Here is a 20,182-nt window from a genome sequence, read left to right on the forward strand (position 1 = left end):
ATCCATCCATCCATCCATCACTCTCTCTCTGTCTCTCTTTCTCTGTCTCTCTCTCTCTTTCTCTTTCCTCTTTTCCATTCGTTCCACTCCTCTGTTTAAATAAACACGTCTGATCCAGGATCAGTGTAATGAGGACAAGTAAATATTCAGGAATTTATAGAGAAGCTGCTCCGGAAACCTTTCAGCTGGCAGGTGGAAACATTTCCTTCTTCTTCCTTTCAGATCGGGAACCGTGTTCTCTACATCTTCTTCACCCACGTGAAGGAGCTGTTTGGGGACGTTGTCCTGAAGCCGGTGGTGCGGCCGCTGCGCTGGTCCAACATGGCGACCATGCCCGCTCTGCCTGAGACCCAGGATAACATCAAGGAGGAGATTCGGCGGCAGGTTGGGTTCAGTCCACCGTCTTTTTCTCGTTTCCATCGGCTCAATGTGTGAAGAAGGGAGCATGGTTACAAAAGAACTGTTAAAGTAGTAACTTTTTAGAAAAACTTTCCTTTTCGGAGTAGATTTTACCATGCTTTCACTTGAGTAAAATATGTTAGAGTGGTACTCTTACTTGTGTATTCTGCCTATCTCTGATTAAAACATAAGTTTTATTATTATTTTTTTTAAATCATTAAAAAAAAAGAATCGGAATTGTAAAAATTAGATTTTTATTTTTATTTATTTTTTCTCCCCTGATCTTAAGTTTTCTACAGGACAAAATTCTAATAACATTAATAAATGCAGTTGTATTTACATGTTTTTATGTTAAATTAAATTCCTAACCTGTGTTTAGATCATAATTTAAAAATTTTAGGGATCTTTATTTTTATTTCTTTCTCTGTTTCCAATTTTTTTTTTAAACATTTACAATGAAAGACAAGAAAAACGGTTTATTTTTTATTTTTTCACAATATTAACTTGTGAGCACAAGCATTTCAAAAAATGTTTACAACAGAGTGAACCTCAGATTTTATTTGTTCCACAGTTGTTCTAAAACTAGCGCATAAAAACTAACGTAGAACAAGTATGAATGAGTCTGAATAAGTTTGGAAGCACTGCAGGAACCCAGACTTGGTGTTGTTGCAGCCGTTTGTTGTTGTGTTTGACGCCTGCATGCTTGTCAGGCTCGTTGTCTTGGATCAGTGTGAACCAGTGAAGATGTGTGTGTCCAGGAGTTCCTGCTGAACTGCCTGCACAGAGACCTGCAGGCGGGCGTGAAGGACCTGTCCAAGGAGGAGCGGCTCTGGGAGGTCCAGAGAATCCTGACGGCTCTCAAACGCAAGCTGAGGGAGGCCAAGCGGCAGGTAACGATCCCATCGTCCGGAATGATCAATTATAGATGAAGGAAAACTCAGGAGGCAAAAAAACACAGCAGACATTTAGCTGTTGCTGAATCCTGCATGAATTCAGATTTATCCATTATTAAAATGATGGAATTAAATTGTTTTAATCAATAACTGCAGCTCCATCATTATGCTTATAACAAGACATTTTCCCCATGTTTCAAATAAAATAATCTGCCAGTAAAACTTTAAGTTTTTCATCAATATTCAGGAATAATTGACCTAAAATAAGCTCAGATTTATTTTTACTGTCTTATTTCATTTGTACACTTGCACTAGAAGTTAGGCTGAAAATACTTGATAAAATTGAGCTTTTCTGCAGCGTGTCATTTGAAAATGGTCTTAAAATAACAATATTATAGTTTATTTCAGTAATTACTGGGACAACACTGCAAAAACACAAAATCTTACTAAACATTTTTTGTCTGGTTTCTCATTTTGTCTTATTTTAAGTGTTCTAGCTTACGAGTAATTTTTCAGTAAGATGTATTAGTTTGCTTTAAGTCAGTAATTCCTCGGTATTGATGAAGTTGTGCTAGTTTCACATTATTTCACTTATAACAAGACATTCTCCCCATGTTGAAAGTGAAAAAATCTGACAATGGAAATTTTATTCAATTTTCATGAATTATTGACCTAAAACGATGCTGAAAAGTTGCTTGTAAGTTTGTTTTGTAATAACATATTTGAACTAGTAACTAGACCGAAAATACTTGGTAAGATTTTATTTTCTTTGAGTCTACATCTGATTTTCCTTTGGAATAAAGCTTATTTCTATTCTATTCTTTTTCATTTGTGTTGTCAGGAGTGTGAGAGTAAAATAGCACAAGAAATCGCCAGTCTCTCAAAGGAGGACGTGTCCAAAGAGGAAATGACCGAGAACGAAGAGGAAGTCATCAACCTACTTTTAGCACAGGTGACTCATTCATACACTTTCGTGTGACTAAATCAAAAGCATGCCAGTAAATTCAGCATTAAAATTCTGCACAATTTCTTTTGGGTGATCAGGAGAATGAGATCCTGACCGAACAGGAGGAGCTGATTGCGCTCGAACAAGTGCTGCGGAGGCAAATCGCCACCGAGAAGGAAGAAATCGAGAGGCTGAGGGCGGAAATCGCAGACATTCAGAGGTAGGAGAAGAGCAGAGAATCGTTTTAATTTTTGTGATTATAGCGTGGTAACAGCGGCGTGTTTCCTCATCAGTCGGCAGCAGGGCCGCAGCGAGACAGAGGAGTATTCCTCAGACAGCGAAAGTGAGAGTGAAGATGAGGAAGAGCTGCAGATGATACTGGAAGACCTGCAGAAACAAAACGAGGAACTAGAGGTGAGAAATGTTCAGGATGGTTTAACGGCCTGTTTGGGCACCAAGAGTGTAAAGTTAAAAGAAATGCTTGTTAAAACTCTAAGAGTGTGCAAAAGTATTCCTACCCCTTAAACTTTTTTTATTTTGAAACAAAAATCTAACATGCGTTTGTGCTTCACTGTATTTAAGCCTCCTAGAAGTTATTAAATTACTACAATTAGCAGCTACTTTAGTAATCATTGACTGGAGTTAACAGCCTGATAAAAGGCCATTTGCTAAAAGAAAAAGACACTGACAGCAGTAATTAAACCAAAACTGTACAAATATGTTACATATAAGATTCAAAGAAACCATCCAGTGGCTTAACTTAGCTTTACCTGGTTCATATTAAGTAAAAAATCTCCCGTTAATCCCCTTTTGCATCCCATTATTAATCAGTTAATCCAAAAACTAGTCAGCAGATCAGCCCCAAACTATATTAAACAGAAAGAGCCGAGCCTTTCACATGTTGACATTAGAAATAATTTTTAGCTACAGCTGCATCGGTTGCTACAAATGATTAAGCGTTCACTAAAGAAATGATGTTACTGGATGTTATACAAAAATACAAACGTGCAGAAATTACCCATGAGAAAAAGAAAAAAGCATTCATGACGGTACTAATAGAAACCTACCCTATAATAATGAACAAACTTGTCTTTAAGAGCGTAAAACAATAAAACAATATATGGTGTGCCAGATCAACCAGTAGGACTTGATTAAATAAACAAAGGAAATATTTCTAAGTCTGCTAAAATTATTGTTGCATTTATGGAAATTAGATGTTTATTTTGTCATTGAAACAAGTAAAATTGTTTATTTGCATTTTTTGATGTATTTTAAATATTGTATACAAAAGGCGTAAGGGTTTAAATAAAAAAACAGAAAAATTTGCCGATTTTTGTCTCAGATTAATCGTCGAAACAATCAGTCAACAGAATAATTGATTAATCCTGAGGATAATATATTAATTGACAGAAGAAAAGGATATTTGTCACACCAATCAATCAACAGGATAATTGATTAATAGTCAGAACAAGCAATTAATTGTGAGAATAATTGATGGTGAGAATAGTTGATTAATCATTAGAATCATTAGATTAATCAACAGAAGAATCGATTAATTGTGAGGATAATATATTAATTGACAGAACGATCTATTGTCAGAACAAAAGATCATCACCACAATTAACAGAATAATCGATTAATAGTCAGAATAAGCAACTGATTATGTGAATAATTGTCAGAATAATTGATTAATCATCAGAATAATCAATTAATCAACAGAACAATTAATTAATTGTGAAGATAATAAATTAATCATCAGGGCTGTTGATTAATTGTCAGAACAATCTTTTAATCAACAGAATAATTGTTTGATTGTGAGAATAATCACTTAATTGTCAGAATAATCAATTACTAAAATAGTCGTTAGTTGCAGCCACTGAAGTATTGACATTGTTTCCCTCCAGAACAAAAACACCCATCTGAACCAGGCCATCCACGAGGAGCAGGAAGCCATCCTGGAGCTCCGGGTCCAGCTCCGCCTGCTGCAGAGCCACAAGCAGCAGCAGCAGGAGCTAACCGTCCCGCCGCCGGCCGAACAAGCTCCTCCCACTCAGCCGAGCCCGGAGGCCCGCAGCGAGGAACAAACCAAACGCTCCATCTCCACCGTGGCCGCCACTGGAGACGCGCCCGCCCCAACCAACGGGAAGCCACTGAAGGATCCTTCAAAGCCGTCACCGAGCAAAGACAGGCGAGACACCAACATGTGAGGCGAGCGACAGTCGTCTCCGCAGATGGTCAGTTCACCTGCAGCATTGGTTACCAAAAACAAGAAACTGAACACCTGTATCCTCTGCGGCATCCTGACTTTGTTTCTCTTCACTGCAAAACAGAAAACCTAGAAACAGAGTAGCAGCTGTCGCAGATGATCCGCTACCTCTGTGGAAACTCCCAGGGACCATTTCATTCAAATCTGCTGTGCCAAGCCTGTTTAAAAGAGGATTAGAGGGTGACAATGATGGATGTGAGAGAGATTAGAGTTTATTTTTCACTGATAATTAAATCAAGAAATCATCACAAAATGTAAGATTGTTGCAAGTCCCTCAAATTTGACATCGCCGACCACTGTGCCATAACTCAAGTCGCCAGAGAACCACAAATACGAGCGCTGGAGGACTTCTGATCGGTCTCTCTGTATATTTTAAACTTCAGTATCATTCTAACAATATACATACACTGCAAAAACACAAATCTTACCAAGTATTTTGTCTCGTTTCTAGTGTAAATATCTTCATACCCTTGAAATATGACAAAATTAACTAATAATTACCTTTTCAGCAAGATATAGGAGCTTGTTTTAGGTCAATAATTACTTGATTATTGACTTCTATTGGTAGATTATTTCATGTATTTCATAATAAACAGGCACTGTGCTGTTACCTAGCAACCCCAGCCAAGCCCAGCTCATCACCTAGCAACCCGTTTCTAGTTAGACTGGCGGATTATTTCACTTATAATATGGGAAAAATGTCTTATGAGTGAAATAATCGACCAGTGAAACTAGTACTTTATATTCAATGTTAAGGAGTTATTACCTAAAACAAGCTCATATATCTTGCTGAAAAGTTACTCATAAGTTACTTTTGTATTATTTCAAGTGTTTAAACATGTTTGTACTAGAAGCAAGACAAAAATACTTAAATTACGTTTTTGCAGTGTGTCATGCTCAATAAATGCCCTGATTTAATTTACAGCTTTGTAGTGGCATATAGAGCTCTGTTGCTGTTTGTTGAAATGAAAACTGGAGCAGAAAAACCTTGATTCCATCACAGCAAAATGTAAACAAGTGCACTCACCGGAAACATGGAGATTTTAGGTTTAATGTTGATGTTGCACATCTGTGGGTATGTTTTATGTGGGATGTGTGAAGAAACCACTGAAGGGTGTTGTAGGTTATTTGTGTGCAGTTTATTTTTATTTTTATTATTATTAATATTATATTTGTGTTCCATCATTTCATCACAGATCCTTGACTCCTGGAAGGGACTGTCATCATTCAAATGCAACTTAAAGCGAAGGCGTGGTCTTTATTGTAAATTATAGCAATGTATTTTGAGCTCTTATGTTCTCATATGTTGATTTTTATATCATTACTGATTTGTAGAGATGATTATAGTGTGGCTGCCCATGCTTTTGTCTCAGGCTGGATATAACTGTATTAATCCTGTGACTGAAACCTACACAAGAGCTTCTCCTGGGGCTATTTTCACATTGTTTGGAGCTTTTGTACCAGACTGTTGCTGGCAGACTAATGCTGTGAAGAATAAAGTGTTGATCTGAATCACTGCTTGTTGATCACAGCCTGAAAGTTTGGGGGTTTTACTCTGAAAGTGTCAGAATTTTCCACTTTTTAGCTCCCAGTCTAATTAAGTGCTCCCTTTTAATATAAGGGTGTTGAAGAGCGATCCTAAAGCGATAAAACTGGTTCTTTAAAAGTATTTTTGTCAATTGTGACAAAAAAAAAAAAAAATTCAGCGAGAAAATAACAAGCTTAAATTCTGACTTTAATATCAAAATTATGAGAAAAAAAGTTCAGAATTTTGAGATTAATAAAAAGTCAGAATTCTTTTTTTCAGTTTTCATGATCTTCTTCCATACATTTGTCTAGTTTTACCTGTACACTATTTGTACCACACTTTTCTGACATCATTAAGTAGGTTGAAACCAATAAATTTTCCTCTAACATAAAGAAATTAAAGATGATTCTGCAAAGTCTATTTCTAAGGCTTTTTGACTCCAGAGTACCAGAGTAAAGACGCACAGTGAGCGTCTTTATCCACAAATGGTGAAAACATAGAACATGTTAAAGCTGTAACTGGTACTAAAAATTACGTCAGTGGGACAGATCCAAGATTAAAAACAAGACAAAGACCCATCTTAAATATTCATAAAAAGATCCTGATGATTCTTTCTACATATTGCATAAAATTGATGCGAAATATCTGAAAAACATCACAGCAACAATGTCCATCCATTGCCACATGACCTTAAATGTAAGTACTAAAATCTCAAAAACAAAAGTTTTGGAATGGGCTATGCAAAGTTTTGACTTAATTCAAACTGAAATGTAGCTGAAGTGAAACAATTTTGCAAAGTAAAGTGGGCAAAAATTCCTCCTGAGCAAGAAAACTTTTTTTTTGGTACATTATTTGGATACAAATACAACTCTTCTACAATATAATCTGAGATACAATAAAGTATCCAATCTTTCATATGTTTAAAAACATGTGGAAGTCAGCTGCAGTTTGAGGAACATTTATTCTGTGGCAGAAAATAAGCAACCCAAAGGAAAACCTGAAGGTTGTTGACTAAATCTCTGTTCAGTGCAGGCTTGTCCATTTTAGGTTTAATCTGTAAGTATTATAGATGCTGTTTAGAAAAAAAAACACAACAAAACAGTTAACAGCTCCGCTAATGTTGACGTGATATCACAGATAAATTAATGATTTAATCTGACACCAACACAGCTCGGGCTGATCTGCTTTCTTGTGCAGTTATTTTGGCAATATTTTACTTTTCTTTCTCTGAATTTTGCAGTTTTAACTCTTGTAAGCCATAATTATTAAACCTAAGAATTATTTTGTGAAATGTGTACCTTTTTGTCCCATTCTAACTTTTTAAGATGAAAAAGATGTTACTGACCAATTTTTGAAAAATGTTTTATTTTGAAAATCTCGATCGGAAGTCGACACGGACTGCCAGCTTTAAGGGTTGATGGTCAGCCCGTCTGTGTCAGGGGCTGGGTTTCTCTGTTATCCAAGAAGAGTGGAGAAAAATAGCTGTGACAAACATGACGAGACAAAAACAACGATAGAACACCGACAAATGATGATTTAGACACTTTAAAGAACCCGTCATGGCTATAAGGGAGCTCAAAGTTTGCCTTTTAGGGGTAAGTGGCAGATGTTTTTCTCTAGGGGGGAAAATTCCATCAGTGACTGGAAATAACGGTAGACATTTTGACGTTAAAAAGCAACGCAGAGGCTTCGGCTCTACATTCCTCCAGCTGAGACTTAAGCTCTTTTCTTTGTTTAACCTCGAAAAACTTGTTTATTTAAAAAAAAAAAAAAAAGTCCAATCCACTCAACTTGCACCGCAGTCCTGTTCTGGCTTGTTTTATTGCACTATCTAAACAAAAAAATAACCGGGTTTTTACTCGGTTTTCTCTTAACGGCTTTTTAACGGTTTTGACAGTTTGTTGCCCGTGACGTCATCCACTGACCAGCGGCTACACGTAAGCCGTTAGGTTTCCTGCTGCGTCTGCAAAAACTGAAATAATAAAGAAGAGGGGGGAAAAAAAACTTTAACCTATCTTTAAACAATCTATCAAAGATTAACAGTTATATAAAACAAATTTAACTTTATCACTGAAATTAAGGCGAAAGTGGAAAGTTTTAGACTTTAAAAAGGTTGTAAAGTTCTGTGAACAAAGCTACAGGCTACAGACATGCTCATCAAAACTGTTCACTTTGTTCGGGAAAACCTTTAATTAGAGGGCTATAATTGTACTTTTGGCTCCATTTGAGATAGCCATTTAATCCTCTTTAACTTTTCACAAACTTCCTGCAATTTGAACTGTATCCATTGCTCATAAAAATAGTTTGATGTCACAGCTGTATCTTTCTTGTATCTATTGGTACAATGATATGTTGGAATAATTTCAAATTAAAAGGAATGCAAGAACATTCTCAAAGATCAATAAACTTTTGATTTTAAAGCATATTTAACGTTGGAAGTGGAAGACATTTTAAATGTCCAAAGTAAATAAACAAATTAGAATCGACCAATAAAACAAATTATGACGTCTCTGTAAACAAAATTGTCCTTCAAAAAAGGGCTAGTTTAGACCAAAGCACCAGATTAAAGACTTTTGTCATCCAGTCTTTGGTACAAAGACAGAGAGAAATGATAAATTACGCAAATGGAAATTATAGAGCTTGTATTTAATATGCAATTAATTGACTTACTGCTTATTGCAACAAGCCTGATTGTGGGTGGTGATGCTGTGGGCAGTTAAGGATCTCCAGTAGTAGTTAGTCTTGCGGTGAATCCTCTGACTGAAGGCTGCTGGTGTATGACCGTTTCATGACTGTCAGGCTAACAGCTCAGTGTCTGGGCAGCAGAGACGTTATTCTACAGTCGCATGTCCTTCTTAGGCCTTTAGTTTAAAAACATACCAACAAGTCCACTTCTGAATGGCTCAAAACTAAAGAACAAAATACAAGTTTTGGAGTCAAAGTTCACATCTAAATGGGACCTAAATGGGCCAACTATTCTAAATTAAATGAAATTGTAAATTGAAAACTGAAATGTTTTAGATCACAAAGCACAAACACTTTTTCATAGCACCACATATAATTTCTGCTTACTTGGGTAAACAAAAACAAATGACATAAATTTTTGCTGTAAACCTAAGGTCAGTATTGATATTGAAGGACTGATCAGCTGAGCTCCTGACTATCCAGTTGCTCAATCAGTTTGGTTCAAAGGGACCCTAGATTGTGTGCTTCTGTTTGCTGTGACTGACATGTGACCCTCTCTGCTTTCAGGACACAGGAGTGGGTAAATCCAGCATTGTTTGCAGATTTGTTCAAGATCATTTTGATCACAATATAAGCCCCACCATAGGGTGAGTATATGAATCACACGAGGTTCTGCCACTGCTGCAAACAAGTCTATCAGTGTTGTTTTGTGGCAACGTTTAACAGATCGATGCTCAAATCAAGGCTAATTCAGAAATGCTGGGGCTTCTATCGACATGCTTATATTGGAGTTTTTAGATGCATGCCGATATATTCTAATACTTGTTTTTTTGGCTGATATCGGACCAATTTCTGATATTGATATTGGCATGTGACAATCCTACTGTAAACTGAGCAGTTTTGCAGACTGACTATTCACATATGAGATACTTTACATATGGGCTGAAAATTAGCCCAATTCTGTGAGATTATCTGCAGGTTTTGGCTTTATGGGTTTGATGGAGGACATCTGGATAAGAACAGGGACACATTATGGAAAAATTAAAAGGGTGACCAACAGAGACTTTGTAAAATTAGATAAAATTTATCTCATTTATCTGCTATTTATTTTTTCAGTGACACTAGAAAGTATTCGCTTTCTAATTGTTAATTGTTCCGCATTTGTTAGGCTGCATTCTGTATCTGATATTTTAATGACAGACTGAACAACCCAGGTTGGATTCCTTTCCAATGCGACCCAGGCCACTTGGATATCCGATTCAAATGTGACCTTACGGCCAGGTCGCATTCATCCGACCTGAACGTTATTGATACTCAACAAATGCCACTATTCTGATATTAGCAAGCGGGAAGAAAAACAACCATCATGGTGGACTATAATGAGGATTAAGTTGTTAACGACTTCATAATTGTAAGCTATGCTCAACCGTTAGCATCCATGTTTGCTTCCACTAACACTGAGCACTATTTCTTTATGGCGGTTGGCAAAACACTGAGAACGCTGATGTTATTGCGCTCTCTACTGCGCATGCGGGGCACTTTGAGGTCATTTGCAGTTCACACTGAAGAACACATACAGGTCGCATTTATTTGGAGGTGTGAACTTCCACACCAAAAAAAAATCTGATTTGACAAAAAATCTGAATTGGGTCACTTCGGGCTGCAGTATGAACATAGCCATAGATTAAAAACTTATTCTAAAACTAATCTGAGAAAAGCTATCCTTTAAAAACAATCTATGCAATAAAGTACATATCTGCATTAATACTGGTATTGGCCAAATTTAGTAATTTTTAAACAGATTGGTTTTGGACAAGTAATACTGGGCCGGTATATACAACCAATGTTCATTTCCGTTTGTGTTTGGAAAGTGTTGGTCATGTGTGATTTATTTGGTCAGGTAACAGAGATGACAGAGAGGCTTTTACTGAAACCTGGAAGTGGTTTTCAGTGTCGAAAGGGTAGTAAACCTACAACAATACCAAATGTAGTATGTGGTATTGGTACATATCAGTTATTAAGAATTTTAACAGTATTACTATTGGAAATTAATCTTGGCACAAATTCTTATATCCAGGCATCCCTACAAAAAAGCATGTACATCACAAAGTAGTCACATTTTTGACATTATTCACCCCCTTTGCTTTGTCACTCAGAGCTGAGCTTAGGTGCATCAGATTTACACACATCACTGAGAAGCTTATCTCCCAGTTCACACTTGAATCAAAGCAGAAATTTTGTTTTAATCAGTGAGACCTCAAGGTTTGGACTGTGGCAGAGTATATTTGTAGGAATTATACTCTGGCATATTTTGGCAGCATTGGAGTTTCTAAAAATCTCTCCCAACAAGAGAATGACTAGATGTTCTGGAATAACCCACACAGAAGCCTGACCTTTATCTGATTGACCTAAAATGGCTTTCTAGTCTGGCTGACCTACAGAGAAAAATGGTGCTAGGGTGAAGAAGGCTTGTAGACATACACTTAAGACTGGTATTAAGATGCCTGAAAACATGCTTTCACATTTTGAGTATTGAGTGCGCTGTTGATTTAAAAAAAAGTTTTTATAATTATAAACACATATTTGAATGTGTTTCGCATTTGAAACACATTCAAATGTGTTTTTAACGCAACAAAAAGTGTAAAAGTTTTAAATAATTTATGTTTTTCTTAGCTAAATTTGTTTTTAGAATTACAAATAACAGAAGAATTAATTTCAATTTGTGTTTTATTGCCTCTAAAGTCTCCTGGATTCACCATCAAACTTCATTATAAATTCTTGTTGCTGATTTGAACAGATAAGAATGTCTGGAGAACCATTGTTGAGAAATTCACCTCATTGTCCACAGGGCATCTTTCCTGACCAAGACTGTACCATGTGGGAACGAACTACATAAATTTCTGATTTGGGACACAGCTGGACAAGAACGGGTGAGCAGCTAGTCAGTAATTCTTTAAGTTTAGACTCTGGACTCCATGAATCATGCTTATGAGGTTGTTTTCCATTACATCTTTGGGCCAGACAGCCAAATCATCACATTGTGTTATTTTTAGGGTGATTAATTGTGTTCAAAGGTTAGGAGACACTTTGTCTTTTGACGAAAAGGCAATATTAAGTTTCTTTTCACTTATTTTAAACTGAAAATAAAATGGAGAGAAGAATAAACTCTTATTAGTGAGTCTGTACTGAAGTAGCAGTTTATTTATATAAAAGCAGGATTTGTCTCCTCGTAAAAGCATTTTTATTAAATGTCTTGTAGTTTCAACTAAATCATGGCCAAAGAAATAATACAAAATTGTAAACTTTCTTTGACAAATTGACAAAATAGTATTTGTGTTTTAGTGTCTGCTGATGCTGGAAATGCAATACAAAACAGATTTCCTTAAGGTGTTATGTGGAAACTTGGCAAGCCTTATTTTCACCAGACTGAAAATAAGGGCGCTGTTCTTCTACTTCCTGTGTCATCATAGCCAGCCATTTTTGCATCTGTTTGGTGTGGAGTTCTTTAGTCAAGAGATCAGTCTTCTTATTTTTTTGGACAAAAGCTTATAAAAACAGAGAGCAGTAATCACCTGTGAGTGATGTATTTTATTCTGACTGCATCCACCTTTGAGGCATGTTCAAATGGGCCGGTTAGAATTAGAAGTGGTTGATAAGATAATTCCAAGAAGCCTCTGCAATTATTGGAAATTCATTCACTTCATATCCAGGTGTCCTGGTGACTGAAGTCTCTCACAAATGTCTGACATCTAACAAACATTTTTCCAAAACTAAATTTGTTTTCTTCTGCAAGCATCATGAATTTTATGGATTTCTGTTATGCATCAGTTCTTTACTGCTAGATTAACAGAATGTAACCTGCTCTCTCTACACTAAAACTAAAGTATCTACATTTTGGGGATCTTTGCTAGACTTCAGAGATGCAGAATTCGAACCTGAATATTTTCCTTTGACATTTGGAGGTTCTGGAGAATTACAGGCATTTTTTATTTTTTTTTTTATTTTTTTATCCGCTGATTACAACATTTCAGAAATCCTAATTTGAATTTTGTTTGAATGTTTGGGCATTTGATATGGCACAGTTTTGTTTTGCACTGCGGCAAAAAATATTCATTTTTTTTGGTGATTGGCCTAAAGATGTGAAAACTTGTTCATTTATATCATTCTTGAGCCATAGAAATGGACCGCTGTCACGACCCAGGAGGTTCTGGGTTTTGGTCCCGGACAAGCCCCCAATTTGTCATGACCTGACTCATTGGCTGTGACAAAGCAACCCATTGAGACGTACATTGAAGGACAATAATTTACAATGTATTTACAAAAATAAATAAATTACATTAACATCATTACATGTGTGTTCAGTTGTCTCAGAATGCCAGGTGGAACTTGTTCCAGTTTATTGCAAACTTCAGTCAGCTTTAAGACCCTGGGATTACTGGCCAGATGCTGCCAGTCGGGCTGACTGCCACAGCTGATCAGAACCTACAATGATAAACAGTAACCACAAACCAATTTTTTTGGCCTCTGCCAAAGCAGAGGCCTCCACACTTATGTTTTTATATCTGCCATATTTATGGTTTTATGCTATGTAATAAAGCCAACTGAGAGAATGCGAGTGACTGAGTGACATCGCTGTGATTTATTTGATTGAAGGAGGTTGGCAGTGCATGTGTGGCCGGGTGTGAGTGGGTGGAGTTTCCTAGGACTTGCCAAACTTGCTTACTGCATGGAAAAACTAGTTCATATATTTCCTGGATGTGTGTAAACACAATATCTGGAGATGTCATGTCACTGGGGTTGTTCCATTATGCAGAACGGTCTGTGATCTAAAATGGAGACGATTAAGTATTTTGTTTTGTATAATTGTCAGCAGATATGTTGCTGAATAAAAGGAGCATAAAAAAGAAAAATTGTTGAATTGTTTTGGGGTTTTTCAGCTGTAGAGAAAGAGACTGAGGAGATCCCTTTTTGTCATGTTTATTTTACCAAATGGAAAGTATGACTCAAGTTTATGCTGACGACAGCGAGGGCAGTTTTACTGATGTTGCACATTTCATTACATGTAAACAGAACATTAAGCACTCATTTATATTCACACATTCTTCAAACACAATGCCCACCACCTCTATCTGCACCTTGGTGGGGGAAAAGCCTCAAAATCACCTTTTTCAAAAAGCAAAACATCCACTACACTGTGCACATTTGTTAGATTTAAAGCTTCACTCATCAGTAATCCTACTGGAGGTTCTCCGGGCCTGGAGCAGACCCAGAAGTCAGTGACGGGGCGGCTCATCCCTCCTGGCCTGGAAACGCCTTCATGATCCCCAAGGAGCAGCTGGGGAGTGTCACTCTGAAGAGGAATGTTTTATTTTACCATTTAGATTTTTAACTGGTTTTCCTTTAACTACATTTCAACCATATTTTTTTTTAATTTGCCTAATCTTTAGTTAATTTTAAATGTGGAAGATCAGTATTTGTTTGCTGATTCTAACTACTAAAACTTGTTCTTTTCCAGTTCCATTCCTTAGCTCCTATGTACTACAGGGGATCAGCTGCTGCTGTCATTGTTTACGACATAACTAAACTGGTGAGTGGAACAAACTGATCTCCAACCCTCAATATATATATAAAAAAAGCAAATATCTGTTTTGAATGGATGTGAATGGAAAAAACTGGTTCTGATAATAAGATCCGCTTATAAAACTGTATTACTTTTCCATCGCCCTGGGATGCTGTGCCTCCATGACCTACAAATGTCATACTTTCCTCGTCGGCCCTTGGAAACTAGTGTGAAAACAGCAAAACTCTGAGTGTGTGACACAAGGTAATAAACGCTGGGCGTGTTCCAGAGCTGACCACAGCGTGTTCCTGCTTTCCAGGACTCTTTCCAGACACTGAAGAAGTGGGTGAAGGAGCTGAAGGAGCACGGCCCGGAGGACATCGTTGTAGCCATAGCAGGAAACAAGAATGATTTAGGAGACATCAGGTGAGATTATTTCCTCTCTTGTGCCATGAAGTAGGATGTTTTTAGTTTTCTTTTGGATCTACACCAGAATTTCAGCATCTAAGAAAACCTGAGTACAATAGACCGTTTTTATTTATTAAAGGGAAAAATATGCCAACCTGGCCCTGTGTGGAAAAGTAATTGCTCCCTAAACCTAATAGCTGGTTGAGCCATTTTTAGTGGCAACAGCTGAGTGTTTTACTTCGCTGTTGAGGAATTCGTTCCCCTGTTATTCAGACACATTAAGGTTTTTCAAGTGTCAATGGCCTGTTTAATGTGTCTGTTAGGTTTATATCCAGACTTTGCCTAAGCGACTGCAAATCTTCAGTTTGTGTTTGTTTAGTTTTTTATCCATTAGGTGTGGAGTTGCTTGGTTTTATAACTCAAGGTTAATGCCCCAATATTCTCCATTTTGGTTTTAGTAGGGGAGGACTCCTGGTTCAATCAATGTAATAATCAGATGTACAACGACACACTCGATCCAGAATGGTCCTCTTTTGTCTTATTCGTCCTTAAAATACTTTACCACGGCTCCTGAGGATCACCAAGATATTGTTTGCAAATATGAGGCGGGCCTTTGTGTTTGTGGATCTTGAAACATAAACACTGACCTTACAGAAGCCTATGGATGCTGTTTGGTGACTTCCTGGATGAGTTGACAATGACTCGGAGTAACTATGGTAGACCAAGGTTCAACACTGTGAAGCGTTTCTCCATTGTTGGGTGATGACTCTTACCTTGTCTCATCTGTTTTTGGATGTCTTTATCTTGGATGTGTTGCTTTCTGAGATCTTTTAGTCTACTTCTTGTTGTTCTTTTGGATTGCTAAATGAAATCATTATTGGAAAACTGGGTGTTTATTCAGTCTACCTCTGTCTGCTCTGAAAATGTGTTTGCTAATGTAAAACATTAAGTGCCACTAAACGGTAAAAGTAGAAGAAATCTTAAAGGGATTATATAGTTTTTCGCAGCACTGCATGTTATCTGTGGCTGTATTTTAACAATAATGAAACTTTCTAAAATGCAAAAGTAATAAACTCAAGAACACAGACATCAGAGTCTTCAAGGTTTGGGAGATTAACTTTTCATCTCACACATTTTTACCACTGGAAAAAGAAACAAGCGTCCTAATTGCTGTAATTTTTCTTACTCCATGCAGTTTTTTCAGCATTTGTCCCAACATTCTCCAGTTACAAATAGAAGAAAGGAGAATTGCTTGCAACTACTGTACTATTTTCCATCTTTTTCCACTTTCTCGCTGTTCTTCTGTTTCACAGGGAAGTTCCTATGAAGGAAGCAAAGGAGTTTGCTGAATCAATTGCAGCTATTTTTATTGAGACCAGTGCCAGAAATGCAGTGAACGTCGAGGAGCTCTTTCAGAAAATCAGTAGGTTTTCATGACGTTTTCTTCCGTCTGTTGATTCTGTCTGTAGCTCCTTTACTTTTATGTTCTTCCAAGCAACATTTCATAAGATTTATTGACAAAGTTGCAGTGAAATATGTTTCTTCTGATGGAATCATAGGGAAATAAAATGTATTTCTCTTTTTGTTCTTTTCCTGTCTTTTGACGGTTCTTATACTAGCCTGTCCATGTAAACAACAAACTAACTTTGATGAAACCAATGCCTGGAGACATTTCCCATTTACATTCCACATCCCAATTTATTCATAGTTTTCTGGCCTTGCCTACATAATCTGCAGCATGGATGAATAAAAAACAGATTTATCTCAGACTAAAGAAAAGAAAACACATTTTTACAAAACCTGAAATAGTTCCTCACCAAATGTTGTCATTTTGTGGCTATATTTGCCAAATTATTTAATTTAATAATACAATTTCTTAGGTTCTAGGTGGAGTGTCAAACCAAGGCATGTACTGATGTGAAAATCATGAATGTTGTGGGTGTAAAAATATCATGATTATCAATATTATTACTGTTGCTTTTTTTATTTGCTTAAAATGAGCTAAAAGTTTTATGATAGGCTTAAAGTAACTTAAGACTGAAGAAAACTGCAGAAATACGTTTATCAACATCTATACTGATGTTGATAAACGTATTTCTGCAGTTTTTCTGTGTCTGTTATCACTATTAATAGTAGTAGTATTTTTTGTAGATGTAGTGTATTATTTATTTATTAAATGGAGGTCAGCAGAGCGTAAGCAGACCTGCTGGCATTTCTAGTAACCTAAAAACTTAGAAATAGGAAAAAAAGAAGGAAAAAACAGACAAGAATCCAGTTAAGTTACTTATTTCTTATTACTGCTAGTATTAGTTACGATAAATGAAGGTGTTTGGTGTTAACTGTAATTATTTGTATAATATTCATCATGCATGGTGGCAGTTTGTTCAAATATTAGATTTTTTTTTTTTTTGCAAATTCTGTGCACTTTTAGCTGCTTCTGAAAATATTCCCACACTCAAACAATTCTAATCAATGAATGTACAATTTTTACAAATTATTAATATCAGCAATAGCATTTTTTGGCCTTTGAGACACCCACACTATGCAACATGTTTTCCAATCACCTAATTGATATTTGCACTGTTTGAGCTTATCATTTAATCTATTCCATAGATCTATCCCACACTGATATTCAAAAACTCTTTTGGTTTTTAAAAAATTCCTCCTGCTCTCAAATTATAACCCAGAATGTCACAAAAATTTTTTTTAATATTGCCGTTTTTTTACTTTTTATGTCCGACCTCCAGAAGTTAAATGTTTAAAGTAGTCTGTTGATAAAGTTGTTTCCTCCGTAATTCAAGTGCTGCTGGAGTCTTCCCATCACCAGATCTCTGTCCCGCTCGAAGCACCGGGGAAGGAGCTGAAGTTGTGCCAGAAACCTTTGGCTGTGCAGCGAAAGCTTCTTGATGAAACCCCTTCATGTGTCAGTCAGTAACTGTTGTTTCTGCCTCGTTAGGTAAACAGATCCCACCCCTGCAAAACGCTGAAGTGGAGAGCAACGATTCCTTTAAACTCACCCGGCCGCCCAATCCCACCACCAGGAGGTGCTGCTAGTCAGAGGAGATCATTTGGCTGCCAAACACGAGACCCTAAACAAAATCCAAACGCACATGACGTCCTGCCTGCGGGGGACGACGCAGAAGGTAAACCAAGGTCACCAAAAAGTAAAAAACAGCGTTAATTAGATCAAAACACCAATTTATTTAACTGAATTTGATTTCTTCTGATCACCAGAAGTCTTTTGGTTTGTCTCCCTCTAGTGGTGGTTTGACAAAATTACACCTCTCACGTTATAATCCCAGATTATCCAGACTCATTTGCTGTTTACATGCTGGATTTTGTTGTTCATGCATTTTACTGTGGCTCTTTGACCAGCTTTATTCATATTCATGTATTCATAGATTTTTGTTTGTTTGTTTGTTTGTTTGTTTGTTTGTTTGTTTGTTTGTTTTGTACAAACTTCAGCTGAGCATTTCTTTGAGTCGCTCAAATACCTTTACATTCCTCTATAAAGGTTTTACTATGATTCTGCAGAATGAACTTCATCATGAGTTTGGAGAAGATGTTTGGTACATGTTGAAACATTTAAGTGTTCACTACAGAGAATGACTGTAAATAGCTGACAGCTTTGTTTTTACCATTTGTGTTAATTATACTTAAAAAAAACTGCAGGAAATTTACTAGAAAACATCTAGTTGTTGTTTAAATGATATTTTGAACAAGATTTTTTGACTTGTAGGAAAACGCAATGTTTTTTTGGGGGGTGAAGGGGGCTAACATTACTGTTTTGGTTTTCACCACTTTTTAAAAATCACAGCATTTAATTAAACACCTACAAATTTCACCTTTACTGTTCACCACAGTGTCAGTAAATGAACTGGATTATTTTTTACTACCATTTGATGTAATATTAATATCTTTTTTGTATATTGGATTCAGATCCACACTCATGGATTCCTACGTGTGTTTATCTGAATGTTGAATCCAACTTTTCTAGGAACCTAAAAACAGTTACGCAGTGAAATATCATTTAAAGTGTGAGTAAACGTCAGAGTTGTGACTACAGCCTATCCCTGCACTGCAAGCTGTGACTTTAAAATGAAAGATTGCTGAGATTTGAATGTTAAAACTGTTTTTTTTTTTGTCAATGTTTAGTTTGATTATGACCTTCAGTATTAGATGAAATGTCACAAAAGTGCCTTTGTTGTTTTTTGTTTTTTTTATCTAGATAAGTGACTACCACTAAGACAATGATTGTTGGTACAGTCTAACTGCACTTTGAAAGTGCCCACTCTTTATAGTTAATCTCATCCAGTATGTATAAGTCATGCATCCCTGTTTTCCCAGTACAACAGGTCTAATTTTGTGTATTAAAACATTGCAATAAAGTATTATTCATACACTTTCTTTGTTTTGTTTCCAAAGTTTTTTTGCATTTGCAATTTAATTGAGACGTCTTGACGTATAGATGTAACTCGAGTTTGAACTTCAAACTTTAAGGAGGTAATTTGAATGTCTATCCCCTGACATTTATTTAGGATCGTGCATCGGTAAAGTAAATTAGAATTATGTGGCAGATTACGTAACAAATTGCTGCTGTGGTGTTGGACAAAATTGACTGAGCTGGATGGCCTGTACTTATGCAATTAAATGTTCTGCTGTTTTTCCATTCACTACAACTTCACCAAGCGTGCCTGTAGTGTTAAATACCTCGATCGCAATTCGATTTCTCCCCACTGGACTGCGGATAGAATTTGTACAAACTATTCACATGAACCTGCAAATAAATGAAAATTTTGCCTACTTAGATTTCTTTTGCTTTTGCTTTTTCTGTCACACCTAAATGTTTTGAGCCTGAGAAAAACCAGCACCTTGTTCTACGCTTTGCTTCATACAGAAGGTCTGGATGAGAAACGGTTGCTTGCTGGGGGCGTGAAAATTTTACCCGATCACTAACGTACTACGGCGTATTAGGACCATTGTAGATAGAAAAAAAGAGGAGTAAATTTCTGCTAAGAAAACTCTGTAAGTTTCTAGAAAAAAACTAGGAAATTTCTGACTTTGGCGTTGAAAGTTTGCTATTTAAAAACTCTAAATTTTTGAGATTAGTCTCAGAAATCTTCTAGAAAAAATAAGGTCATTTCTGAGTTTGAAGAGTTGAAAATTTACTGGGAAAAAACCCAGAAATTTTGAGATTGATCTCAGAGATTGTGTGTGTGTAAATTTACAGCTCTGTTCCCCCATCTTTTCTCTCCTAATACACCGTCATGCTAACATTTCCCAGTGACATACATAATGTAGCAATTCAACTCTATGTAGCTTACTCCAAATTCCCTGCTCTGTAAACTACCATCTTCCACTGCAAAGTCAGAAATGTCAACCTGAACAAGATGGCTGTTGATGTTTAGCCAATATTTAGCCAACGCAAATTGTACAACTTTGTTCACTTCCTTTGCTTGCCATTGCTAAAACTGCAGACAGACTACAATTCTAAATC

At 36.5% G+C, this 20,182-nt stretch overlaps 2 protein-coding genes across 2 annotated transcripts in view; both read left to right on the forward strand.

Annotated features, from left to right (window-relative positions):
- ralbp1 (ralA binding protein 1) overlaps positions 1 to 4,762 on the forward strand; it is a 16,943-nt gene extending 12,181 nt beyond the window's left edge. The window contains exons 5-10 of the mRNA XM_015049087.1: positions 223 to 384; positions 1,158 to 1,289; positions 2,134 to 2,244; positions 2,337 to 2,458; positions 2,532 to 2,652; positions 4,143 to 4,762. Of these exons, the coding sequence (XP_014904573.1) occupies positions 223 to 384; positions 1,158 to 1,289; positions 2,134 to 2,244; positions 2,337 to 2,458; positions 2,532 to 2,652; positions 4,143 to 4,445 (951 nt within the window). The 3' untranslated portion in view covers positions 4,446 to 4,762. The remainder of the gene's footprint in view (positions 1 to 222; positions 385 to 1,157; positions 1,290 to 2,133; positions 2,245 to 2,336; positions 2,459 to 2,531; positions 2,653 to 4,142) is intronic.
- Positions 4,763 to 7,423: 2,661 nt separating this feature from the next.
- Positions 7,424 to 19,090, forward strand: rab31 (RAB31, member RAS oncogene family). The gene is made up of 7 exons (XM_015049090.1): positions 7,424 to 7,627; positions 9,285 to 9,364; positions 11,566 to 11,647; positions 14,233 to 14,304; positions 14,597 to 14,703; positions 15,999 to 16,108; positions 17,642 to 19,090. Exons 1-7 carry the CDS (start codon positions 7,592 to 7,594, stop codon positions 17,737 to 17,739), a joined length of 585 nt encoding a protein of 194 aa, XP_014904576.1. The 5' UTR covers positions 7,424 to 7,591; the 3' UTR covers positions 17,740 to 19,090.
- Positions 19,091 to 20,182: the final 1,092 nt, after the last annotated feature.

This window comes from Poecilia latipinna, unplaced genomic scaffold, assembly GCF_001443285.1.
Source record: "Poecilia latipinna isolate Pla-1442-1.1 unplaced genomic scaffold, P_latipinna-1.0 Scaffold925, whole genome shotgun sequence".
Taxonomy (NCBI): domain Eukaryota; kingdom Metazoa; phylum Chordata; class Actinopteri; order Cyprinodontiformes; family Poeciliidae; genus Poecilia; species Poecilia latipinna.

What these genes read in the sequence shown, in the direction of transcription:
- rab31 (XM_015049090.1), top strand. Translation starts at nt 7,592, where the DNA reads ATGGCTATAAGGGAGCTCAAAGTTTGCCTTTTAGGG. An exon ending in TTTACGACATAACTAAACTG is followed by an intron (nt 14,305 to 14,596) that starts GTGAGTGGAACA and finishes CCTGCTTTCCAG; the next exon opens with GACTCTTTCCAGACACTGAA. An exon ending in GGAGCTCTTTCAGAAAATCA is followed by an intron (nt 16,109 to 17,641) that starts GTAGGTTTTCAT and finishes CTGCCTCGTTAG; the next exon opens with GTAAACAGATCCCACCCCTG.